Source organism: Pseudorasbora parva, chromosome 14, assembly GCF_024679245.1.
Source record: "Pseudorasbora parva isolate DD20220531a chromosome 14, ASM2467924v1, whole genome shotgun sequence".
In the NCBI taxonomy this organism is placed as follows: domain Eukaryota; kingdom Metazoa; phylum Chordata; class Actinopteri; order Cypriniformes; family Gobionidae; genus Pseudorasbora; species Pseudorasbora parva.
In genome coordinates, this window is record NC_090185.1 from 4,795,270 (window position 1) to 4,823,203 (window position 27,934).

Sequence of the window (27,934 nt, forward strand, 5' to 3'; positions counted from 1 at the left end):
TAACACTATCCAAAGATTTATTTTAATATTTATTTTAACTGGTGAGATTTTTATATACTCTGGAAAATTGTTAAATTTAACACTTGAAATAAGGAGTTGAAATAACACTGACGGTTTTGCTGTGCAAAAGTACCCCAGATCTCAGGGACCAACACATACTTTCACACAGAATGATTGGAAGCACTAAAACCGAACACTTACCTAGCCTTAAAAGAACTCCAACTGGTAACTTTACTGTGACTGTGAATGAACTCAAAGATAAAGCTATTTAAATCCCAATCCAAATCTGACTCAAACTTTTAAAATTAATAATTGAACCAATCGTTTTATGTGGCAGTGAAGTGTTGGGTCCTCCTATATAATTTCAGTTCTTTCATTGAGAAAAACATTTGATTGAAACTCCAAATAATAGGTCAAACAGCAGATAAAGGGCAAAATTACGCCAATGGGTCCTTCTAAACATCCACAAAAAAAGCCATCAAATTCTGCAAACACCTAAAGACAAGCGACCCCAACACACACCATTACAAACCCTTACACACCAAGAGCTGAACGTCTGAAGAGTCATTTCTGACTGAATGATCGACCTCAGAACATACTGAAACACATTATTATGGACATCAGTCAGCATCTGTCAAAAGATAAGACTAAAAACAAAAAATTCTTATATATACTTACATGCCAACATACTCATATAATAAGAAAATAATTCAGTTCACAGCAAAGAACTGAAGATTTGAGCCTGTATGACGCTTGTGTATATTAGTGATTACAATGATAAAGTCATGTTTCGTTGTTTTTTTTTCTGAGACAAACAGTATAAATTGTGAGATATGAAGCAAAAAATAAATATATACTTAATAAAATACAGTTGCAATTTTGCTTTCAAATGCAAGATATTAAATGCTAATTATGTAAATACTTATATTAGATATTAAATGCTAATTATATACTTATATTAGATATTAAATGCTAATTATAAAAGCAAGATATTAAAGATATTAAATGCTAATTATATAAAAACTTAGAAGGGAGAGGTTATTATGTGAGTATAGGTGACTATAAGTCTGAGTGGAGGTCCATGACATGCGGAGTCCCACAAGGGTCAATTCTAGCACCACTCCTGTTTAACCTGTATATGCTGCCACTGAGCCAAATAATGAAAAAGAACAATATTGCTTACCACAGCTATGCTGACGACACCCAGATCTACTTAGCACTGTCACCTAATGACTTCAGCCCCATTGACTCGCTGTGCAAATGCATTGATGAAGTTAACGACTGGATGTGCCAAAACTATCTTCAGTTAAACAAAGACAAAACCGAAATCACTACATTTGGAAACAAAGATGAAATTCTCAAGGTGAACGCATATCTTGAGGCTAAAGGCCTGATAACAAAAAATCAAGTCAGGAATCTTGGAGTGATTTTACAGTCCGACCTGAGTTTCAGTAGTCATGTCAAAGCAATAACTAAATCAGCATACTATCATCTGAAAAATATTGCAAGAATTAGATGCTTTGTTTCCAGGCAAGACTTCGAGAAACTGGTTCATGCTTTCATCACCAGTAGGGTGGACTATTGTAATCGCCTTCTCACCGGCCTTCCCAAAAAGACCATTAGACAGCTGCAGCTCATACAGAACGCTGCTGCCAGAATTCTGAGCAGAACCAGAAAATATGACCATATCACACCAGTCCTCAGGTCTTTACACTGTCTGCCAGTTACATCTAGGATCGACTTTAAAGTACTACCCTTGTTTATAAATCTCTCAATGAGCTAGGACCTCAATACATCGCAGATATGCTGATTAAATACAAACCCAACAGATCACTCAGATCAGCAGGATCAAGTCAGTTAAAAATACCAAGAGTTCACTCAAAGCAAGGAGAGTCTGCCTTTAGCTATTATGCCAGCCGTAGTTGGAACCAGCTTCCTGAACAGATCAGATGTGCTCCAACAGTAGCCACATTCAAATCCAGACTCAAAACACATCTGTTCAGCTGAGCATTTACTGAATGAGCTCTGAGCACTGTACGTCCGACTGATTGCACCTTATCTATGCATCATTTTTTAAATTCTTTTTATAACTGTTTTAGTTTACCTTTGTTCTTTTCTTTGGTTATCATCATTTTATTATTTTTAATTCTCTTTACATTGTATTCTTTTTCTTATGCATTTTTTATCCCTATTTAAATTCCTTTCTATGTAAAGCACTTTGAATTGCCATTGTGTATGAAATGTGCTATATAAATAAACTTGCCTTGCCTTGCCTAAATTAAATTTAAATTTGAGGTTAAAATGTCACGATTTTAAGTTTTTTACACATACTTTAAATACTTTTACTATATTTACTATGCTTATGTACAAGTTTCGTTGAATAAAAGGAGAACTGCACATGTTTTTAAATGTTTCAGTATTTATTTATTTTTTCCATTTGAAACTCAGAAAAGCTGCCAAACTATTCAGTAAACAGTGAACTTAAAATTTGGAAATAAATAAACAATAAAAAAGTACTTTTCATTTAAAGTCTGTACAATTGTGAGAGGTAAAAGGTCACACATTTACCATATTAACAGTAGTTTCATATCCAGACTCTGGATGTCCTTAAGCTGATTTGCATCTGCATTAATACATCAGTGTTTTTATAGACTCAACACCACAAATATGCTAGAAAGTCTTCTTTTTCTTTGTTTGTTTGGTCATGTTGCATCTTGTTTGGGAAACAATTTAATGATGTTAATACTCCTGAATATTATTCAACACTCATCAAAATCATCTGATCTCCCACATCCTGAAGATCGACCAGACTGAAATCTGGAGAAAGTTCAGATGATTGGAGAATCTCTTCAAGAAACTTTTTTGGGTTTAGAGGACTTCTTTTGTTTCTGAAAAAAAAAATGTTATAAATATTAATTAAATTAGGGTATTTTTATTAAAACAATATTATGACTGCTTAAACACCATATGAATAATTCAAAATCACAGATTTTTGCAATTACATACTGGAATTGCAGAAACAGCAAATTCTACAAAATCTCTTTCTCTAAAATGTAGATTGAAGAAACATTTTGCTTTGACTGTTTATGTAAATATAGCTTTTATTAAATCAGTATTTTTGAAAATCATGATTTTTTTTTTTATAGTTACAGAAAACTGAGTACAAACGAGATCAGATTTGGTCAGTTTATTCCAAATGACACTGTAAGACGAGACTTTTTATTTACACTAATCTTCTATAGGGGTCCATGTACATGCAGTTACTGAAAAAGGGATTAACCATAGACAATGGGTGTGTCTCAGTCAGCTCCCTAGTTCAGTAGTCAGTGTACTGATCAGGGAGTCAACCCATTGACTTATGGCCATCAGTGCTCTGACTCCTGAACTAGGAAGCTCAGATCAGCCAGGCTCCACCTCCACCCAATCACAACGTTCCAGATCACCTGAGTACTAAACACCCGCAGCTGCACCTCATATCATCAGTCAGTATTTAACCAGCCACCAATTGTGCAAGATGAGAGGCCTGTCATTTTTTATAAAAGGTACACTTATACTATGAGAGACAGAATGAGAAAAAAAATCCAGAAAATAACATTGTCTGATTTTCAAAGAATTTATTTGTAAATTATGGTGGTAAATAAGTATTTGGTAAATCTCAATACTTTGTTATATACCCTTTGTTGCCAATGACAGAGATCAAATATTTTCTGTAATTCTCCACAAGGTTTTTACACACTTTTGCTTGTAGTTTGGCCCATTCCTCCATGCATGATCTCCTCTAGAGCAGTGATATTTTGGGGCTGTCGCTGGGCAACACTCCCCCCAAAGATTTTCTATGGGGTTGAGATCTGGAGACTGGCTAGGCCACTCCAGGACCTTGAAATGCCTCTTACGAAGCCACTCATTCGTTGCCCAGGCAGTGTGTCATGCTGAAAGACCCAACCACGTTTCATCTTCAATGCCCTTGCTGACAGAAGGAGGTTTTTACTGAAAATCTCACGATACATTGCCCCATTAATTTTTTTTCCTTTATGCGGATCAGTTGGCCTGAACCCTTTTCAGAAAAACAGCCCCAAAGCATGATGTTTCCATTCCCATGCACTTTGGATCCATTCCAGGAGATCATAGATGCGCTCAAGCAAGCACTTCGTGGTATTCCGCATACCCGATCACCACAACTCCTTCACCACCAGCGGCCTCCAGTCCCGTAACCAATGCAGCGCCCTACTCTGGTTTGGCGGAGAATTGCAACGAATTTCTCCTGGAATGTTCATTGGTCATTCATATGCAGTTGCACCGCTTCCCCACAGAGAGGTCCAAAGTCACGTTTATGATTACCTTTTTGATGGGGCGAGCACTCTGGGATTAAGACAGCAGCGTGACTCAAACACTAAAACATTTCACTGCTCACTTCTGTGATGTTTTTGGAGTCCCAGACGGCGATTCTTCTATTAGTGAGCAATTATATAAAAATGTCTCTACCTGATCATGCTCTTAAGTTCAGGACCCTTGCTGCAGCCAGCAGATGGAATGAGCACTCGCTCCTCACCACCTATCGTCAAGGACTCAATCCTAGGCAGCGACTGCATCTTACTGAATACGGTGATGCCACTGGACTAGAACAATACATCCATCTGTCTCTCAGTACCGATGCCAGCTCTCCAGAACCAGAACCCATGTAACTGGACACCACTCGGCTCACTTCCACTGAGTGGCAGAGGAGGCTGACCCAGGGTCTCTGTATATACTGTGGAGCGGAAGGACACCTCACCTCCACCTGTCCACTGTGCACCATGGTAAATGTGTCATCCAGTCAGAGACAGTTAATATGAAAGAGAGACACTCACTACCAAGATAATCATTACTGCCACTTGTGTTTCTCTATTAGTATCCACTCTCCTCGACTCTGGGTCAGTTGGGAACTTCATCTCCGACACCCTCCAGAGGAGATCCATGGAGACCCATTATCAAGTCCAGTCTAAAGGTCGACCAATATATCGGTTGGCCGATATATCTGGCCGATATGTCATTTTTTAATATATCGGCATTGGCCAATATCCACGTTCAGTAGCGCCGATTTAAAGTCAGACACTTCCACCGCCAGCCGTGTTATTTGTACAGTGGAACACCCAAGCCAAAACATTTGGAAAACAGTACTGGGAGAGAAAGGTAAGGTTTCAATTCTGATAGTTCAAAGTCCTATGGCCATATATTTACAATTTATTACAAGCAAGCTATTAAGTGTTGCTTCACTTAATGAAAGAAAAAACAAATAGCATAGTACTGTGAGGAACTGGCATAACACTACTTCTGACTGAAGTTTGTTTACTTACCTTAAATAACTGCTCATATTCGGACATAAGGCAGCACTTGCATGCATTGAACAAAGTTTACAAAGAGAGACCGCTTTGCCCACGTATTTCTTTTATTATCGCTGTTGTTTTAGTGTATAACTGAGGACCCAGCACGTGTATCCATCGACAGAAACATACATAAATCATTATTGTCAAGTTACAACACATATTAAAGATGCGTCATCAGATGTGAGATGAATCGCAGTGCAAGTGCGTCCATGTACCATCCTGGCACCTTTTACATGGCACCCCTGCTCACGGCAGCCAGTTTGCACTGGTTTGTTTAGAACTATTGAGAGCGCCGTGACCACGCGCGCTGCGGCGAGATGAAAGCCTCTGTTATTCAACTGCTCTGGTTTTAACTGTTATGCCACACTAAATGCGGCAAAATGCAACAAAACTTGTTCAATACTTACGGTCGAATGCAACGCACCGAGTGTGTGTATGTATGTATGTATGTATGTATGTGTGTGTGTGTGCGTGTGAGAGAGAGAGAGAGAGAGAGAGAGAGAAAGAGAGAGAGAGAGAGAGAGAGAGAGAGAGAGAGAGAGAGAGAGAGAGAGTGAGTGAGTGAGTGAGAGAGAGAGAGAGAGAGAGAGAGAGAGAGAGAGAGAGAGAGAGAGAGAGAGAGAGAGAGAGAGAGAGAGAACGCGCGGGAGACGGAGGGAGAGCTAAATGCAGCTTAACGAATATGCGTGCATCTTTTAAATAGCGTAAACAAAGTAAGACGAAGCAATATGTGGCGGACCGCCTCAAATTAGTCTGTGTGGGAAACACTGAGATGAGCAAAAATTACGAACTGTTTCTTTGCATTGATTTTGCATTTATTTTATTTTTTTAAATATTCACCTTATGAATATGTGCATATGTGTGCTTCCATTAACTGTATAATGTGAATAAAAATGGATATCAGACTAATAAAGTTCATAATAACTTTAAACAGTTATTATCTTCATTAAAGCTGCATAATGTTAACTTTTCAAGAATATCAGGGTTTAGCATTGTCCTTGCTTATAAGGCTGTGCAACATGCGTTTTATACCTTCGAGTTTCAAGTCAGTGTTCAATAAATAATAAAGTTTAGAAATGTTGTGCATCCACTTATTATTAGTGTGACATTTTATCATACAAATGAAGGAGAAAACTTCAAAATATTGGCCAAAAAAAATCGGCAGCACATATCGGCCATCGGCTGACCTTAAAATATTGGCATCGGCATCGGCTATAGAAAACCCCATATCGGTCGATCTCTATTCCAGTCAATAGTCTGCAAACCTCCCAACAAGAAACATGTTCGGTACTTTGTGTGCCCTGTCCAGTTGCAAGTGGGTCAGTTGCACACCGAATCAATCTCCTTCCAGGTTCTTTAGAATTCCACCACTGGTATCATCTTAGGGTGCCTGTGGCTAGTGCAACACGACCCCGTAATCTCCTGGACATCTGGGGAAGTCCTGAAGTAGGGCGACTTCTTTCCCAGGATGCTTTCCATACCTACCTCTACTTGTCACGACACTTCCGGTCAATTCCACCTCATCGAAAGTCCAGTTGAACAGCAATCAGTGACGTGTTCTGCCCTGAACGGGCATCATTGTTGCCTCCAGACCGACCATGGGACTGTGCCATCGAACTCTTTCCAGGTGACCAAATCTACCCTCTCTTGATTCCCGAACAGAAGGCCATGGAGGAGTACGTGGAAGAGGCTCTCCAACAGGGATATATCCGCCCTTCCATCTCCCCTGCTGCTTTGAGTTTCTTCTTTGTGGGAAAAAAGGAGGATTGCAGCCCTGCATCGACTACAGAGCCTTGAACAATATCACGGTGAAGTTTTGCTACCCACTTCCCTCGTCCCTGTGGCCCTGGAACAACTTCATGGAGCAGCTGTGTTCACCAAGTTGGACCTCCACAGCATGTATAACCACATCCGGATACATGAGGGGGACAAGTGACCCCGCCTTTGTGACCCCACGGGGCAATATGAATACCTCGTCATTCCGTATTGGTTAGTAAATACCCCCTCCGTATTCCAGGACTTCATACACGGGGTGCTCTGGGATTTCCTTCACAGATTCGTAATAGTCTACATTGGTAATATCCTAATCTATTCCCGGAGCTTGACCGACCATCGCCAACACATTCCGGAGGTTCTCCAAAGCCGTAGACTTTATTATCTCTTTCTGAAAGCAGAGAAGTGCTCCTTCCATCAACCCACAGTTCAATTCCTTGTATATAACATCAGTGAACACAGCATTCAGATGGACGAGGGGAAGGTATCCACAGTCATGGACACATCCACAGTCACAGTCATCCTCCACAGTCCGGTCATGCCCCAACCTTCTACCATTAAAGAACGCCAATGATTCCTTGGGTTTGCGAATTTCTACCGCCAGTTCATCTATAACTAAAGTTCCATCACAGTCCTATTAACCAATCTCCTCAAAAACAAGCCCAAGTCTCTGTCTTTGACATATGCCACCACCCAGGCTTTCCAGAGCCTTAAGTATGCATTTACCAGCACACCGCTCATGATCCATCCAGATCCCAAAAAGCCCTTCATTGTGGAAGTTAATGCTTCCACCACCGGGGTAGGAGCGGTGCTTTCGGAGCAAGGAGGGAACCTAGCATGACTCCATCCATGCACCTCCTTCTCTAAGAAGTTATCCCGGTGGAGGTCAATTACGACATCGGGAACTGCTGACTATCAATCTAGCCCTGGAGGAGTGGAGACACTGGTTGGAGAGTGCTAAGGATAAATGTATGGTACTCATTGACCACAAGAATCTTCAGTATCTCCGGGGTGCTATATGGCTCAACCCAAGTCAAGCTAGATCTTCTGTTTTGTTCTTCACTCGTTTCAACTTCGTCATTGCATATCATCCTGGAATCAAGAATCTCAGAGCAGACACTCTCTCATATCTCCATGCTCCCGGTGCGAAATGTTTAGATCCCAAGCCCATCTTGCCCTAGAAATTAACCCCATCCAGTGGTTTATCCTCCAACAACCTCCCTCCTCCAATGCAAAGGAACCTCCTCTACCAGGTTGTCTGCCAGGAAAGACGTATGTGCCCAAGTCCAAAAGCACTCCTCTCCTTCACTCTGCACAAATGTCTGTGAGAACTGGCCACCCAGGGGCCAACAACACCCTCAATCTCACCCAGACTGACTGGAGCTTAGAGAGAGAGCTCGACCACCATGATGGGTACTGTCAGAGATCACCCAGGTTCCACCCAATCACAATGATCCAGATCACCTAAGTACTTATCACCCGCACCTGCACCACATCTAATCATCAGCATGGACATATATAAGCACACACCTCATGCTCACTCACTGTCTGGTCTTGTTTAATTTAGGACTCACTCCCTGCATTCAGCCTTGATTACCTGTTACGATTCTCCTACCTGATTCTACGTGTCTCCTTTTTTCAGTGTTGGTTCCTCGTCTTCCTCTCCTCCTCTACCTCAAGTCTCTGGTTTCCACACCATGGTGTCAGCTCCTCCAGCTTCGCCATACACAATCTCCTCATCCAACTTCTACAAATCAGTATCTAAATCCTTCTCCATTCTCCAGACCCATTGACTCCGATATTTCTTATTCTGATATTCTTCCCATTTTGTCAATAAACCTCAGTTTATTGTATCTCTCACTAGTTCTGTGTCTCTGTACTATAACAATGTCTAATTTCTTGAGATTTGAAGACGATTTGGAGTCAGTTCCCAGCCAACATGTCCATGTGGGCCCCACATGGGGTTTAGCTAGGCTACATGGGCGTCATCTGGGCATGGGCTCAGGGTGGGCAGTTTGTTGGGCTGAATGTGGGCCCCATCTTGGATAAAGTTGTGGGGCCCAGTTAGGTTGCCCATTATTGTTTATTTGAGGGTCCCATGTGGACCACATTTTGGCTATATTTAGAATTGTAACACTTTATTGTTTGCAGTTAGTTTTGTTTTTGTACAATTATGGGTAACAGCCTAACCCTAACAACTGATTACATTTATTGCATTTTAAGTATTTCATAAGTTTATATATAACTTCTTAATTTTTCCATTTTATTAAAAAAAAATTGTTGATTGTTTTAATTAAGTCTGTAGCACTTTGAGATTTTTTGTATATTAATACATTTAGTTATATATATATATATATATATTAAAATTATATATATATTTTAATATCTAAAAGCACTTGCCTCGTGCAGTCATTGGATCATGATTGACGTCGTGCCTTCCCATTTGAAAAAAAGCAACAACAGTGGTTGCCATCTGCAAGCTAGCAGCCACTTTAGAACATTCCAGCCAACACGTGTATCTGGGGCCCACTAGTAGGTCCCACATGGGCAAACCCAGCTGGGCTCCCAATGTGGGACCTAGATAGTTCACTAATGGGAAATGAGTACATGGGTTGAAAATGGGCAACTCAGTGGTCTAAATTCATTCACAGTCAAGACAAGTGCAACACAGTCAATTCCAAAGGTTGATTGGATAGATAGCACACAAATATCACCCTTGAAATATTTTTTTTTTGTTATTTTGACACAAACAAAATGTGACTTCAATCTAATCAAAATCTAAAAAGGCCAGCACAAATGCAATTTTACTAAATATTATGCCATTTAGTGGTAACAGGCATCAAGAGCCTGTGGATACAGAGAAAAAAGGTAATAAAAAAGTGTATTATGTGATCACAGAAAAGCGCTATACAGGGACCATTTCAGCTTTTATTCAAAAAGTGTGCACATTGAGGGAAATAATTGCATTCTCAAATGTTTAATTTTAAATAGATCTTTAATAAATGTTTATGTTGTCACAGAACAACTAGTTTCCACTGAGCAATGAGATCTGAGGAGCTTTATCCATCTCCTCACTCAGCTGCCTGTGTTTTTGTCCCTTTTTTATTTAGTGCTAATTCAAATAACAAATGCACAAAATATACCAAATATAGTAACACTTAAGAATACTTTTACAAATAATTTGTAATGCCTTCAGAAGGATTTGGTAATACTGAGTAATTATTAGTAGGTTACACCAGGATCTTCACTTTATAATTAATTATATAACGTCTCCTTCATCTATCACACCTAATTCAACTCACAAGCTTTTTAGACTGAAAAACCTGAAATGGGTGTGTCAGATATAGGGAGACATACAGCATTTGCAGTGCTGGTGATACTCCAAGACAGGTTTGTAACCATAACCATGTATTTTACAACACACCTGCTTGTGATTCTTATTAAGTCTTATTAAGTAATTTTTTCAGGATTCTTTAGCTAATTTAAGTCTCTGAGATCCTGACACCTTCACTTCTGGAGACTCCAGGTAGGTTGCAGTTCTGGAAAATTGTGCTGCTGGAGACTATTATGTTCTGATGGTTTCACACTTAATTCTTTACCTTAATTCTTAATTATTTTAGTGTGTGTTGTTTCTTCGCCATCTGTTTTTGTCTGACTTGGGGTACCAAAAGGTGATTAACTTGTTTGGTCTTTTTCAAAGGGCTGTTGGGAGAGCGATGACAGATGAGAGAGGAGCTGCACTGTTTTTCTTTTATTTGTTTGTGAAAAACATTATTTTAGACTGTACTTTTGATACTTTTTTTATTATAAAGTTGTAAATGTAGTAAGTCATTTTCAAATATTCCAAATAAACCTTGCATAATAAACTAAAGCATGAACTACTGGTTTCTGTTCATTGAATACTTTTAACATTTTAGTGTAGTTAGTGGATTACATGTAATGTTTGTATTTAGGGGTTTACTATAAGATAACCCAAACAGAAAATATGCTAGCCCATCTATATTCCCATTGTGGCCCATAAGAGCCCTACATAACACCCATTTGGATCCCGTCATCAACCCATATGGGCAGACCCATGTAGGCCCCAAATGGGTGATACCTGGGTTACCCATATGGGCCCAGTATGAGTCCATCAAGAGACCGTCATCAACCCATTTAGGCCCCATAAAGGTTCTGTATGTGTCCCACGTTGGCCCCATTTATTAGAACCCATATGGGACCCATGTTGGCCCCTATAATGAACACACATATGGGCCCCACTTCGAGCACATTATGGACCCATCATGTGCCCGTATGGGCTAACACACATGGTGTCCATGTGGAGCTGATGGACAAAACTATATGGGCCCCACTTGGGTTGCCCATGCAGGGCCCAAGTGACAGCCCATCAAAAACCCACATGGGGCCCACATGGCAATGTTGGCTGGGTTCACACTAGCTTTCTAAAGTTTATCATATGTAAATTTAACATATGATTAGTGATGGCTGTTGAAGATTAGGCTGTGCATAATGTACAGTAATTAAAAATAATTGTGATTTTCAATATTAGTGAAACATTAGTTCCCTTTCAGTCAGTACACAACGAGTTACGTCAGTACTGACAAACTAGTTTTTTTTTCTTAGAAGCCAGCTGCCCTCAATCTCAATCAAAATGATCCAATGACATGAAAATGTCATGGGTCTGCGGAATTTGCCTAATGCAACCCCGCCCCACTGCGTGGGTATAAACGTTACAAGCGTTGCATTGCAGTCACGCTTCATTGTTTCTGCTTCGGAGCCGAGTATTACTTGCCTTCCTAAGCATTGTATCTCTTCAAGACGAGTGTCTCCCCAGAGTGTTGGTGTGACAGCGCATTCCAGCGAGTCCTGCATTCCTGTTGATCTGTGCAGTGGTCTGTATAGGTCTGTGTGTTCTCCCTGGGTGTCTCAGCACTCTGCCTGAGTAAAACTCCTCTCTAAAAGAGCTGCACGCGGCGCGTCTTTTTAAAGATGTTTCGCCCATGCTCCGTTCCTGGGTGTGGTCGATATGTTAGTCCCTCGCAAGTGTTGGCATTGCCCAAGTCTGATCCAGAGCTGACAGCCATGCTAATCTGAGCGGCCGAGAGCCTCAGGCTCGAGTGGAATCCTCCACTGGGTCCCGAGCACTCGAGGCTGGATGATTGGCATCTGGCGGCGGCCTCAGAGCGCCCCCGCGTGGTGTGGCTACTCAAAGCACCCATCCGAGGCCTGTAGGTTCTCGTCCTCATTAGTGGGCGGGGCCTATAGCAACGCGGGTCGGGCCACGTCTGCCCTGCATGCTTTGGCCATTCTTCAGGTTTATCAGGCCAGGATGCTCAGAGACCTGCACGAGCGCCGTGTTGACCCTGCTTTTGGGCATGAGCTGCGCACGGCCTCTGACCTCGTCCTACGGGTGACGAAAGTGACCGTGCAGGCTCTTGGTCAGGTGATGTCCACTTATGTGGTCCAGGAGCGCCATCTATGGCTTAGCCTGGCTGAGATGTGCGATTCTGATAGGACACGCTTCCTAAACACTCCCATCTCCCATGCTGGGCTATTCGGCAGGGCGGTTGGGGACTGCACCCAACAGTTCTCAGCCGCACTGAGGCTATTAAACACATCCTGCCCCGGTGGCCTGCTGCTACTTTGTTGCCGGCCCAAGCGCCTCATTCCACTCCCCGCCGAGGCCGCCCTCCTGCCCCTCTCGCTCAGCCGCAGCAGCAGCCTTCACCTGAGCCAAAGCGCGGAGGGGCCCAAAGGAGGGCCGCCAGTCTGTCTCCGCCCCAAAGCCGGCTAAGCAGCAAGCTGGAGACAGGCCGCTCGGAGGTGGACTCGGTTCTCTCCAAGGAGATGGTGACAGGACTGCTCCTTCCCCCGGAGGAGGGCCGGGGAAGAATCTTTTGTTTACAATCTCCCAAACCACTGCTGGCCCCCAAAAATGGGCTGGCAGCACCCTTTTGTTGGTTAAAGAAAGAACCGAATCATTCACCTCCGGGCCCCAAGAGGGCGAGACTGGCAGTGTGTGGCGCCTCAGTGCCTCGCCACTCTCGGTCCCCTCTGTCGCCAGCCCCCTGCCAGTCGAGACCCCCGTGGGACGCTCAGCCTCCCCTGGTCTCCACTGGCAGGGCGCGGAACTTGACCCCACCCACTATCTGGGCCGCTTCCATGCCTCCCGGCTCTGGGCCGGTCGTTCCGCTTCACTGCGCCGAGTACGCGTGTGGCTTGCATGATCCGCTTGGTTCAGTTTTTGGGGGCCTCCCCAAGCTGTCTAACTGGCTCGCTTACTCGCTTGACCATCAGGCTCGGCTATGCGATTCAGTTTGCACAATCTCCTCCCCCCTTCCGGGGAGTCAGTTATACGTTGATGGGTGCCAATGCCCCTGTCCTGCGTGCAGAGATCGACACCCTACTGGCGAAGGCTGACATCAAGATCGTGCCTCCGGCAGATATGAAGTCTGGCTTCTACAGCCCTTACTTCATTGTACCCAAGAAAGGCAGTGGGTTATGGCCAATCCTGGACCTGCAAATTTAAACTGAACCCTACACAGGCTTCCCTTCAAGATGTTGACAGCCAAACGCATTTTTGAATGCGTTCGTCCATGCGATTGGTTTGCAGCGATCAACCTGAAGGATGCGTACTTTCATGTCTCCATAGTTCCTCAACACAGACCGTTTCTTCGATTTGCCTTCGAGGGGAGAGCATACTAGTACGCTGTACTACCATTCGGGCTGGCCCTGTCTCCTCGTGTCTTTACGAAGGTCGTCGAGGCAGCCCTAGTGCCACTCAAGCAACTCGGGGTTCGCATCCTGAATTATCTCGACGACTGGCTGATCCTCGCGACAGCAGGTTTGCGAACATAGGGACTTGGTTCTCCACCATCTTGCCCATCTGGGCCTTCAGGTCAACTGGGAAAAGAGCAAACTCTGCCCAGTGCAGAGGAACTCTTTTCTCGGTATGGAGATCGACTCCATGTCCGCGCAGCTTCCGAGCGAGCGAGCGCGCACAGTCTCTGCTGGCCTGCCTTCGCCAGATTGAACGCAGGAACGTGGGCCAACTGAAGCTTTTTCAGAGGCTCCTGGGGCATATGGCATCCACAGCCGCAGTAACGCCGCTCGGGTTGCTTCATGAGACCGCTTCAGCACTGGCTTCGCGACCGAGTCCCGAGGAGTGCATGGCAGCGCGGCATGTTCCCGGTCCAAGTGACCCCGGCCTGCCACCAAACCCTCACCCCGTGGAGGAACCTCCAGTTTCTACGGGTGGGAATTCCCTTAGAACGGCATGTTTTAAGAGTTTCCAGGCATGTTGTGGTGTCCACGGATGCCTCTGCCATGGGCTGGGGTGCCATGTGCAATGGTCATGCTGCCGCTGGGGCCTGGAAAGAGCCCCAGCGTGTGTGGCATATGGATTGCCTTGAGTTGCTGGCCGTACGTCTTGCCCTGCACCGCTTCCGAGCCCTGCTCAAGGACAAGCACATACTGGTCCGGTCAGACAGCACGGCGACAGTAGCCGTGGTCGATATGTTAGTCCCTCATGAGTGTCGGCATTGCCCGAGTCTGATCCGGAGCTGCCGAGACCCTCGGGCTCGATTGGAATCCTCCACCAAGGGGGTCTACGCTCCCGCCGCATGTCGCAACTCGCCCGGCACCTCTTGTTATGGAGTCAGAAGCATCTGAGGTCGCTTTGTGCCATTTATGTCCCCGGGGAACTGAACCGTGCGGCCGACGAGCTGTCGTGGTTTCAGCCTCTGCCGGGGGCATGGCGGCTCCATCCCCAAGCGGGTCAGCTGATATGGGACCAGTTCAGTGACGCACAGAGAGATCTGTTTGCCTCCCACGACTCCTCCCATTGCCGCTGGTACTATTCCCTGACCGAGGGGAACCTCGGCATAAGTGCACAGCTGGCCACAGGGCCTACGCAAATATGCGTTTTCCCCAGTGAGCCTTCTCGCACCGATCCTGTGCAAGATCAGGGAGGACAAGGAGCAGGTCCTCATGGTCGCCCCGTACTGGCCCAGCCGGACCTGGTTCTCCGAACTCATACTCCTTGCGACAGCACCTCCCTGGCCTATTCCTCTGAGGAGGGACCTCCTTTCTCAGAGAGGGGGCACCGTATGGCACCCGCGTCCTGACCTGTGAAATCTCCACATGTGGCTCCTGGATGGGACGCGGCAGGTTTGAATGGCCTACCACCACCGGTGGTCGCCACTATCACTTCAGCAAGGGCCTCGTCCACGAGACGGGCCTACGCTTCAAAGTGGAACCTCTTCGTCACCTGGTGTGCTTCTCGAGGAGAAGATCCCACCAAATGCCAGATCGGGTCAGTGCTCTCCTTCCTCCAGGAAGGGTTGGAGAGAAGGCTGTCTCCCTCCACCCTCAAGGTCTACGTGGCGGTAATAGCTGCTCACCATGACCTGCTGGACGCAAGAACGGTGGGAAAGCACGACCTGATCCGCAGATTCCTCAGCGGGGCAAGAAGGTTAAATCCACCTCGCCCCTTACAGGTACCCTCTTGGGACCTCGCAGTGGTCCTACCTGCCCTGCGTATGGCTCCCTTCGAGCCTCTGCAGACAGTGGAGTTTAAGTTCCTGTCTATGAATACAGTGCTCCTCATTGCTCTGGCTTCGATCAAGAGGGTAGGGGACCTGCAGGCATTCTCGGTTGACGAAGCGTGCCTGGAATTCGGGCCGGCTAACTCTCACATTATCCTGAGACCCCGGCCTGGATATGTGCCCAAGGTTCCTTCCACTCCCTTCAGGGACCAGTTGGTGAACCTGCAAGCGCTGCCCTTGGAGGAGGCAGACCCAGCCTCGGTACTGCTCTGTCCAGTATGCACCCTTTGCGCTTACGTATACAGGACACAGTGCTTCAGGACCTCAGACCAGCTCTTTGTCTGTTACGGAGGGAAGCAGAAAGGGAAGGCTCTCTCCAAGCAGAGGCTGTCCCACTGGATAGTGGACGCCATTGTCCTGGCTTACCAGGTTCAGGGCTTGCCATGCCCCCTTGAGGTCAAAGCACACTCCACTAGGAGCGTAGCTGCCTCTTGGGCGTTAGCGCGTGGCGCCTCTCTGACAGACATCTGTAGAGCTGCAGGCTGGACGACACATCACATTCGCCAGGTTTTATAATCTGCGAGTGGAGCCTGTGTCCTCTCGTTTACATGCCCCAGATGGCCAGTGACTGGACACACGCTGGTGTCTTTGCTTGCTGCGCCATTCCCCTCCTAAATGGACTGGATACGTGTGCTTATATTTGCTCAGGTGAGCCACTCCAAAGGCCCTGAGTTCCTCCAGCACTGTTGATGCCGGCACCAGAGTGCATGCCCGAATGGTCCCAGCCCTTGTGTCAGGCTAGGTGCCCCGTGTGCACGGTTCCCCCGCAGGCCAACCGTCACATGTGTATTCTCTACGGTAAGTCTCCTTGAGCGCTTGTCTTCCCTTGGCAAGACCCTTGCCACCCCTGGGGTTGAAAAACTTTTCCACCTGTGGCTGGATACTCCAGGTTCTTCCGTATGCATCCCAGATGTGGGTCATATGTGTATTCTTAAGTCCTCCCTACGGGTAGGCACTGTGATTACATTTCTCCAAGTGGGATATGTCTCCCAGTGTACCTTGGTAGCTGAGCCGGTCCCTCGTCATGTTTAACTCTGAGGCAGGGTGCACAGGTCAGCCCAGGATGCTGGAAGACAGCCGCTGTGGCGTGATTAGACTGGGACGCCCATTTCGTCAGTACTGACATAACTCGTAGTGTACTGACTGAAAGGGAACGTCTCGGTTACGTAGTTAACCCTCGTTCCCTGAAGGAAGGGAACGGAGACGTTATGTCCCCATGCCACATCCGCTGTACCGCTGGTATGGCCGGGGTAACATAAATGCGTGACTGCAATGCAACAGCGTTTACACGCAGTGGGGCGGGTTGCATTAGGCAAATTCCACAGACCCATGACATTTTCATGTCATTGGATCGTTTTGATTGAGATTGAAGGCAGTTGTCTTCTAAGCGAAACCCCCATTTCGTCAGTACTGACGTAACGTCTACGTATCCTTCCTTGAGGGAACGAGGGTTACATACGTAACTGAGACGCTCTGTTTCCATTAACCCTTTAAAATGTCTGTGTAAATCCTAACGTTTGAATGCTTGTGTGCTTGCTGAGGACATTCCCATCATCCTTCAGCTGATGAAACCACTTGAATGAGAAATAAGAACAGAAAAAAAAACATACTTACTAGTTTCTTACAGACTGCAGTAAAAGCAACCAGGATTATGAATACTCCCATCACACACACAAGTATTGTGACATATAGATCTGTAAAAAACAAAAAACGCTTGTTAAAAAAAATCCAATAACATACCAAAATAGCAATATACTCCTGTACAAAATCTTAAGACCAGGGGATGCATTGCAAATTTTACAAATTTCGCATTAGTGGATCATAACCGGGTTGTAAGTGCTGCGTCAAAATGCCAAAAGAAGAAAAAGAAGCAAGAGACAAAAAAATAGAGAGTAGGCAATTTATTGAAAACTGGATTTAAACTCAAACAGGCCATTCATCAGCTGATCAAAAGTTCAAGACCATAGCCATAAAAGGTCAAATCTACACAAAAATATGGCTTTCATGTCATTGTTCTTCAAGCAGTCATACTGTCAAGATCTCCTCATGTAGGGCCCTATAAAATCAGTTTAATTTTTCCCCAAATTCCGTTTTTTCCATTTTAATTTTTGCAAATTCCTTTTTTTTTTCGTTAAAATGTTTGGCAGTTCAGTTTTTTTTTTTACCCTTTACTGTTATTTTGGTGAAAAAAGAGTGTGCTTTTAATGATAATATAATAGAACAAAACAAAAAATAGGAATGACCTTATATTTATTGAGGTAACAAACATCACATTTACTTGTCAGGACAAATATGATGCAACATACACTTCAAGTACTTCAAATATTAATAGTTATTAGCTTTAAACTTTCCGGTAAAATACATTATAGTAGTTTAATATAAGTTAAAATGAAAGTGCTCCATTAGCTTTTTCTTTCAAGTAAAAAATTAAAAAAGAACTAAAAAAAAAAAAAGTTATAAGAATAATGTTTTACATACAGTACTATTAAGTAAAACATTTAAAGCTGAAAATTAACAATCGTGTCATTAAACAATGTGTTTAACAATCACCATTATGATATCCAGAACTGTGAAAAATAAAAATACACGAAAACACAACACTGCCTGAAGTTTTTTCCCCCAACTTCAAAGGCCCCTTTAAATGATTAAAACTAGATACTTATATCTTAACTTTAAGGTTACTTTTATCATGTAAACTACCCATATACAGCGTGTTAAATGCATGTTTGGAACAGAGGGGAAAACGGTCGCATTTGCAGCAGATATGCATTGCTGCATAATGTGCCCATTATAAATCAAAGCACGAGATGACAGGGGTCGAGCAGAACACCGGAAAATCTGACAGAATGGACAATATTTGTCTGTCTGTGCAATACACGAGCCGCGGTTCAGCTGCGCGCGCGACCATTGCTGCCTGAGCACAACGAGCGTGCGGCTCCCGCTCTCCATACGCAAAGCTTCTGCGCCGCCTGCGTGTGCAGTGTGAAACCGCCGTTAGCGTCGAGTTTCTTAACTTTTTCTCTGCCGAAAGCAGAGCCGCGGAGACCAACTTCGTCGTACTTTCATTGTTTTGAAGGGCGAGCTGAAATGACGGGAGGGGTTGTGTCGCGAAGATTTGCTTCCCCCAATCTGCACTTTCCTCAGACATACGTTCTCCACCCACACGACACAGAATTTCATTACAAATATGTAAAATTCCGGGGAAATCTGCGTTAACACCAGATTCCGCGTTAATATGCAGATTCCGCGATTCCGTGATCGCGGAAATTATAGGGCCCTACTCATGGCAAAGGCAAAAAGGCTTTCTCTCTTTGAACGTGGCAGGATTGTTGAGCTGCACAAGCAAGGCCTCTTGCAACACACCATCACTGCCGAGGTTAGACGCAGTAAGACAGTCATTTTACATTTCTTAAAAAATCCTGAGAGTAATGGGACAAAAAAAGTCAAGTGGAAAAAAAAAAGTTTTCACCTGCACTGAGCCGAAGGATCAGACGGGTTGTCCGTGAAGACACAGGTCGATCCTTGACCGAAATTAGCAAAACAGCCCAATAACCAGAAGACGTCATCTGCTAGAGAAGGGCATCAAGAATAAAAAACGTCTTCAAAGGCCACGTCTCCTCCCACGACACAAACTTGCCTGTTTGGAATTAGCAAGGGAGCACCAAACATGAAAGGTGTTCAGACATTGAAAGGTGGAAGAAAGTTTTATTCTCTGAAATGTAACCTGGATGGTCCTGATGGCTTCCAACATTACTGGCATGACAACGATATCCCACCTGAGATGTTTTTTTAAATTGGAACAGTGGAGGAGGCTCCATCATGATCTGGGGTGCTTTTTCCTTCAATGGGAAAATGGAGCTTCAGGTTGTGCAGGGGCGTCAAACGGCGACTGGCTATTTGGATCTGTTGCAGTGGGCATCCCTCTTGACCGAGGGCCCCCGTCTGTGCAAGTCTGTGTAATGACTGGGTCTTTCAACAGGACAGCGCTGCAATTCACAACTGCAGCCTGACGAAGGACTTCTTCCAGGAAAATTATGTTGCTCTTTTGGACCATCCTGTGTGTTCTCCTGATCTAAATCCTATTGAGAACATTTGGGGATGGATGGCAAGGGAAGTTTACAAAAACGGACGTCAGTTCCAGACTGTGGACGCCCTTCATGAAGCCATCTTCACCACATGGAGCAACGGAAGTTCCCACCAGCCTCTTGGAAACAGTTGCATCAAGCATGCCGAAACAAGTGTTTGAAGTAATCAACAAGAACGGTGGGGCTACTCACTACTGAGTCCTTTTTTGACACTTTTAGTAGTGTTGTGCATTTATTTTTGGGCTATGGTCTTAAACTTTTGATCAACTTTTGAATGTCTTGCTCCTGTTTCATCTTTTGGCATTTTGAAGCAGCACTTACAACCCATTTATGATCCACTAGTGCGAAAATCTTGCAATGCATCCTCTGGTCAAAAGATTTTGTTCAGAGAAAACTATACAAACAACAATAATGTAACAAGGCTAACAATAACAAGTTATGAATAAATTAGTTAGGTCCAGGATTATTATATTTAATAAAAAAACTAAAAATGAATTAAACGTACAAGAATCTTCTGAAGCCATGTGTAACAGAGTTCTTTGTTTACGGAAGGAGGCGGGAACTGGCTAACATTAAAAAGACTTTAATAAAAATAAACAAACAAACTGAAAGCAAAAACAGCAGCCCCTCACGGACGACTGCAGCACACACATTACAAAACGTAAATAAAACACAACATCTGCCTCACGTTGCTCTCTCTCGCTTGTCCTGCTCGTCTCACCATGTAAAGGCTTTGTTTGAGGAACAGCCCAAAACTTAATTAACTTGAATTAAAATCTGGAGCCTTGATTACATACATAAGAACAAACCAGTCTGCATAGTTCACTGTGATAGATACAAACTTAAAGGGATCCCATGGTGTTGAGACTTGTATGGCTTAATGTAACATAAATGATGTCTCTTACTGAATTATGTGGTAGAAAACCCATGAAAGATCTACATTATTTAAAAAATCGATTTTATATTTGGACCATGGGCGGCGCCATTTTGTTTGCGTTCTAGGTTGATGACGTAGAGTGGTTGAACTCCTCAATCAGCTGGCGCTACCCGTTGCTATTTTTACCACAACGCAACTCGAAAATTGTTTCAGAGTTAAACAAAACCAATGAATTGCTTTGTAATTGTACTTAAAACACACTCAAACATACATGTGCACACAAACTCACCTACACAAGTCACAAACAGATCGGCGGGCGCGCACACACACACCTAGGTCAGCGACAGACTGCTTTTGCTGCGTCCCAATTCGCCTACTTATACTACGTCCTAAAAGTATGTACTCTTTTTGTGAAGAAAAAGTATATACTTTTGAGTGTGTAGCAGAAAAGTATGCAAGCTTCGGGACATACTACTTCGCTATCTTTAACGGGCTCTGTCGCTTAGTTACGTGCATCCCGTCACCGTTTATCTGCCCTGTCAATCATCGTCAGATTCGTCACAGTTCAAATCCTCCACATGCAGATTAATCTCTTACCGTATCGGAGAGAAATGTAGCCGCTTGTTGATCTGCCATGTGTGTGTCTTTAATGCAGAGACTCCTCTCGTGTGTTTGCAGTTTAAATATAATGATGCATTTAAAAGTTAATGGCCAAACGTGTCATTACAAAAGTTCACAATGCTGCTGCATGTGAACTATAATATGGACAACACTAAATAAATATATTTTTGTCAGGTTAAATATTGATAGGTTCACTCAAACCCCTTTATCTAAACTTCTCTACTTAACCGTCGGACTCACACATCCGCCATGTTTGTAGTTTTTTAACACTTTTTATCCGCGTTTGTAGTTCTAATCGAATCCTCGTCCAACTCGCAATGGGTTGTGGGCAATATCAGCCGTTAGAGTGCCCATCGATCCATACTGTGAATTCGGACCGGAAATAGTAAACCATCCGGGAATCTTTGGCATACTCTTTTCAACATACTACAATTTGGGACATACTAATTCTATTTTCGAATACTATTTAGGATGGATAGTATGCGAATTGGGACGCAGGGTCTGTCTCAATCGCATGCATCATCACCAAAACATCCTGCCTCTCTTCCTCACGTTACTTTATCCCTTAGTCCTACCTAGATATTTCCCTCTGCTGGTCACATTAGGCATTACAGTTAATCTACTATCAACAGTCTATCTAGGATATCAACACAGGGAATAGATTGAGGGTTATGTATGCGCGCACGCAGTGCGTGCGTGTGTGTGTGTGTGTTCGCGCCGATCTGTTGGGGTGTGTGTGTGTTCGCGCCGATCTGTTGGGGTGTGTGTGTGTGCGTGTTCGCGCCGATCTGTTGGGGTGTGTGTGAGTCTGTGTGAGAGAGAGAGTTTGTGTGCACATGTATGTTTGAGTCCGTGAAGTCGGACAGCTGTGTGTAAATCGGCTGTACACTCGTTATTGCGGTGGAACGTGAGACTGAATGACTGCACTCGAACATGTCCACTATGGTGTCGGACAACACTACAAATGTCCGTCCCTTCAAATAATGCCCTATTTAAGGTATAGGGTCGATTTCAGATTCAGCCCCTGTCGTGGAGACTGAGCAGCCCAACATCTCGATTGAAACAGAGCCTGTCGTGTGCGCGCCCGCCGATCTGTTTGTGACTTGTGTAGGTGAGTTTGTGTGCACATGTATGTTTGAGTGTGTTTTAAGTACAATTACAAAGCAATTCATTGGTTTTGTTTAACTCTGAAACAATTTTCGAGTTGCGTTGTGGTAAAAATAGCTACGGGTAACGCCAGCTGATTGAGGAGTTCAACCACTCTACGTCATCAACCTAGAACGCAAACAAAATGGCGCCGCCCATGGTCCAAATATAAAATCGATTTTTAAAATAATGTAGATCTTTCATGGGTTTTCTACTACATAATTCAGTAAGAGACATCATTTATGTTATATTAAGCCATACAAGTCTCAACACCAGGGGATCCCTTTAAAGGGTTATTTCAGCGATTAGCATATGGCTTTGTATCAGTAGAAACCCTGGAGTTTATTCGAATGATTGATAGATTTAATAAATCTATTTAAAAATATGCCCAGTGTTATCTTAAAGGGATAGTTCAGCCATAGTTGTCCTCATTTGCTCATCCACATCCTCATATCGTCTCAAACCCAAAAGACTTTTCACCCTTGAAACACAAATTAAGATATTTTTAATAAAATCTGAGAGATTTCTGTCCCTTCATTAAGATCAAATGACCTACTAGCTAAATGTGGTAAGGATAGGACAAACCTTGTAGCGAGTGTAAAAAAGAGCATAACCAACTATTAACAACCTACTGTAGTTACTCTTGATCTCATCGTCAGTCTTCTGGAAGGTTTTTCCATTGTGCTCCACCTCACATGCGTACTGATTCTGCTTCCAATTGTCTGGAGTAACATGAAGGTTAGATGTCTTCTGGAAGGTCCCGTCCTCATTTGGCAGTGTATCTCCAAGATCCACATCCTCATGGTGCTCCTTTCCATTTCTGAACCAGAAAATAGACACTTCTTTTGGGTAGAAACCTGTGGCAAGACACGATACTGGAGAGGAGGAATTCTTCTGGAACAGAAACACTTCAGGGGCTAAAAAATATTGAGAGAAACATGAAGCAAATATTTAATATTTCAGATCAGATCAGTTACATTTATCCATGATTAACTTAGTGTGCCAAGTTTGTGTTTTAATGAAGCAATGCACAAGAAAAAAGACATGAATGACTCATTATAATAAAACAATGATCTAGTTGTTGAATACACTAAAGTTCTCAAAGACAAGGTACCTTTTATCTGTGAATACTCTTTCCTTAACTTCAGTAATGCTTTCAGCCAGTAAACACACTCATAATCGTAGTGTTGTTTTAGAAACTCAAGCTGTGCTCTGTCATTGTTCCACTTCTTCACTGTGGGTATTCCCTGCGGTGCAGTTGTGATGTATCTGAGCTCCTTCAGGTCCAGTGAGATGAAGTCTTCTCCATCATACCCGTACTGATCAAACCCTCCTGATTCTTCAGTCTCATCATCCCACTCACATCCATACCTCCGCTGATACGTGTGAACACCTGAGGAGAAAAGGGGGTATGGGGAGAGAAAGAAATACAACATCTGCTCTCTTTGTTTTAATGCACAAAGTAATACTTTCTCATTAAAAAAGGGTAATGCTTTAGATTACGGCCCGGAAAGTACTGCATAATAAAAGTGAATTTACAGCATAACTTTCGGTAATTATAGTGTAACTATAAAGTAAGTATGTGTAGGTATAAGGGAACAATATGTAATACTGGGGGAATAAAGGGGTAACAAATTATTTATACTTACAGTACTTATAGTTACGGGTTAAGTATGGATGTGCGGTGTTTAATTTAAAGTGACTCTTGTTCCCCTCTTATTTCATGTAGTTACAGGGTAAGTACAATAAAAACACAAATACAATCTGATATCACTTTTAAATAAAACTTTATTTAAAAAATAAAATAAATAAAAAAAAAAAAAAATGTTTTTAACAGATTTAGAACACATTCATTTCTCTTGCTTGGCTTCATCCTCCTCTTGTTCCTCTTCTTTTTCTTCCTTGCCACAGATGAATCTTAAGAAGGATACCACGTCTCTAGCTAGTAGGCCTATTCTACAACTGTTACACTGAAAATACAGTGCTCGCAGAAATGTCCTCACTGTTTACTCATCTTTTACCCTCATGCCATCCGAGATGTATACGACTTTATTTCCTCAGATGAACACAGATAAATAAATAATCTCTGCTAATTAAAACTCATTTGGGTTTCTAAGAGTTAAGGCATCAAACAGCAAATACAGCAATAACTACAGTAATCCATACAATACCAATGGATGAATCAATGTCTTCTGAAGTTAAACGATAAGCGTTTGTAAGAAAAATAACAATATATCGCATCCGACCAGCAGTTATCTGCGTGTGCATGCGAGGGTTGATTTCACGCTTGACGTAACTTGAAGGGTCAAGCGTGAAGTGCGCACGCCGAAAAACTCTGGTCATGTGGATGTCTGATGCTGTCGGTTTTTTTGTTTTGTTTTTTTATGCACACAACAGTATACAAACAATAACATAATATATGATAATAGCAATTAGAAACAAACAAGAATAAAATACAAGAGATGTCCGTTCTTGTGTGTGTTTCAGATAAAACGTGCATGAGAACGTCATGAAAGCTTACACACGCTGGTAACAGCTGATCGGATATGAAAAGATTACTAAATTATGACAGCATTTCTTGGTGTACTACTTTTTCTTTTAATAAATAATAATAAAATTCAAAAGACATTGGGATTCATCCTAACATGCATTAATGGAAACGAAAATGAAGAAGAGGAACAAAAAAAGAAAAGAAAGAGAAAGGGGACAAAACGTGTCTCTTTCTGTCAGGACATTATCATTTGAAATGAAAAGTTTATTTAAAAAAAAAAACGAATACGTGTTATAAATCTGGTTTGAATTAAGTTGTTTTTCAAATAAATATTTATGAGTGATATCAGATTGTGTAGGCCTATGTGTTTTTATTGTACTTACCCCGTAACTACATGAAACAAGAGGAGAACAAGAGCCACTTTAATTTACAGCCCGCACATTCATACTTACCCCTTAACTAGACGGATAGTTACCCCTTAATTAAAAAATACTTACAGTATAAATAATTTGTTATTTTTCCTTATAGTACCCCTTTATTCCCCCAGTATTACATATTGTTCCCTTATACCTACACATACTTACTTTATAGTTACACTATAATTACCAAAAGTTATGCTGTAAATTCACTTTAATTATGCAGTACTTTCCGGGCCGTAATCTAAAGCGTTACCTAAAAAAAGTAGTAAAAAGCATTTTAACTCACCATTTGACTGATTGAATCGCTTCATTAGAACAGGAATATTGTTTTTGTAGATCTGCTGTACATCATCTCTGATCTCAGTGTCTTCTTTCCACATGTCTTTAGCAAACTCCTCAATCCAGTCCTGTTTGGGAATCAGCTTCATTCTGTTGCTGTCATAATAATCAATCTGTTGTCCGTCCAATAAAGATACAGCAAAAAACTTTGGGATTCCTGCAACCGTCTGGCCTCTTATTCCAGTATATGTGGTCTTGAAAATGTGAATCCCTGGAAAAACATTGAACAAACACAAAGGCACTCAAACACGGTTAAGAATCTCAGTGTCAAATCACATAATAAAATACCACATTCATGTAAATGTTAATTGAATTTGAGACACTAACTAATTATTTTATATTTGAATCCATTCTATCAAAAACATCTCCTGATTTTGTGTTGAACACACGGAAGTAGTCGAAGGCCTCACTGGCAGAAACAACATATTTCAATGACGCTATAAAAATGAATCTCACCTGAGTAAACCAAGGGAATGTAGAAGAAGAAAATGATGATCTTCATTTCAGATGAAAATCCGTGTATTTGACCCACACTTCATGCGTAGTTGCAAAAAAGCAACTTTACTGACAACTTGTTATGACAAACTTTGAGTAAAAGGTTCCTTCCTAAACTTCCGTATCGAGACGGTTTACCCCTAGAGCTGTAGTGACGTCAGTCCTGTAACCTGTTTTTCCTGTCGATTCAGAGGCAGCAAAAGCTAAACAGTTTACAGCGCTCTTCAATGACTACACATAAACATTTTGCGGGTCAAATACATGGATTTTCATCTGAAATGAAGTTCATCATTTTCTTAATCGTCATACCTTTGGTTTACTCAGGTGAGACTCAATTCGTAAAGTCATTCAAATGATGAATTCTCTGTCAGTGAGGCCTTTGGCTACTTCCGTGTGTTGAACAGACATCTTTTATTATAGCCATGCTAAGTTTATAGCTTGCAACGCGAGTGTTTACTTTTCTAATGTGTGTGCACTAACGTCGATGGGTTAAATGCAGAGCACAAATTCTGAGTATGGGTTACCATAATTGGCCTAACCATCATGTCACTTTCATGTCACTAACAGAACTAGTTGTTACGGTTTCTGCCGTGGGCTGAAAGCAGGATTTCGTTTTGTAGTTTTGTTTTGTTGCACTGAAATGTTTCAGTATTTTCTAGTATACTATTTCAGACAGGTCTATTTAAAGTGAATGACTGAAGTTATTCACATACACAATATCATTTACATAATATAAATTATTATTTAAAAAAATACAAATGGAATGATTTGTTGGTGTCAATTAGGGTGCTTTCACACTTGGTTGTCTGGACTGAACCCAAGTTTGATTTGAGTTGATAGTGTTTCACTTCCGCAATTTAGAACGATTACGTTAACATCAGCAGCGAAACGTACCGGCTTTCACATGAACCGAACCCCAGACCACCTCTTTAAGCAGACTTAGGTACGGTTTGTGGGTGCACACCCGAGTACGGAAGACCCTTTTCACATCATCCAAACGAACCGAACTCTGACGTCAATCGAACCCGGGTGCGCACTAAAAGTGCAAGTGTGAAAGCACCCTTAGTTGATTAAACGTTCCCTGCGTCCCAATTCACATACTATCCATACTAAATAGTATTCGAAAATGTCCCAAATCGTAGTATGTTGAAAAGAGTATTCCAAAGATTCCCGGATGGTTTACTATTTCCAGTCAGAATTCAAAGTGTGGATTGATGGGCACTCTAACGGCTGATATTGCCCACAACCCATTGCGAGTTGGACGAGGATTCGATTAGAACTACAAACACGGATAAAAAGTATTAAAAAACTACAAACATGGCGGATGTGTGAGTCCGATGGTTAAGCAGAGAGGTTTAGATAAAGGGGTTTGACTGACTAACTATCAATATTTAACCTGACAAAAATATATTTATTCAGTGTTGTCCACATTATATTTCACCTGCAGCAGCATTGAGCACTTTTGTAATGACACGTTTGGCCATTTACTTTAAAATGCATCATTATATTTAAACTGCAAACACACGAGAGGAGTCTCTGCATTAAAGACACACACATGGCAGATCAACGAGCGGCTACAATTTTTCTCCCATACGGCAGGAGATTAATCTGAATGTGGAGGATTTGAACTGTGATGATTGACAGGGCAGTTTAAACGGTTATGGGATGCTCGTAACTAAGTGACAGAGTTTGTTAAAGGTGATGAAGTAGTCCCGAAGC

At 42.8% G+C, this 27,934-nt stretch overlaps 1 protein-coding gene across 1 annotated transcript; it reads right to left on the reverse strand.

Moving 5' to 3' along the window:
- Positions 1 to 22,919: 22,919 nt before the first annotated feature.
- On the reverse strand, positions 22,920 to 26,222 carry LOC137040808 (major histocompatibility complex class I-related gene protein-like). The gene is made up of 5 exons (XM_067416577.1): positions 26,177 to 26,222; positions 25,668 to 25,931; positions 23,586 to 23,864; positions 23,057 to 23,388; positions 22,920 to 22,952 (listed from the first exon to the last, which is right to left on the reverse strand). Exons 1-5 carry the CDS (start codon positions 26,220 to 26,222, stop codon positions 22,920 to 22,922), a joined length of 954 nt encoding a protein of 317 aa, XP_067272678.1.
- Between the last annotated feature and the right edge of the window lie 1,712 nt (positions 26,223 to 27,934).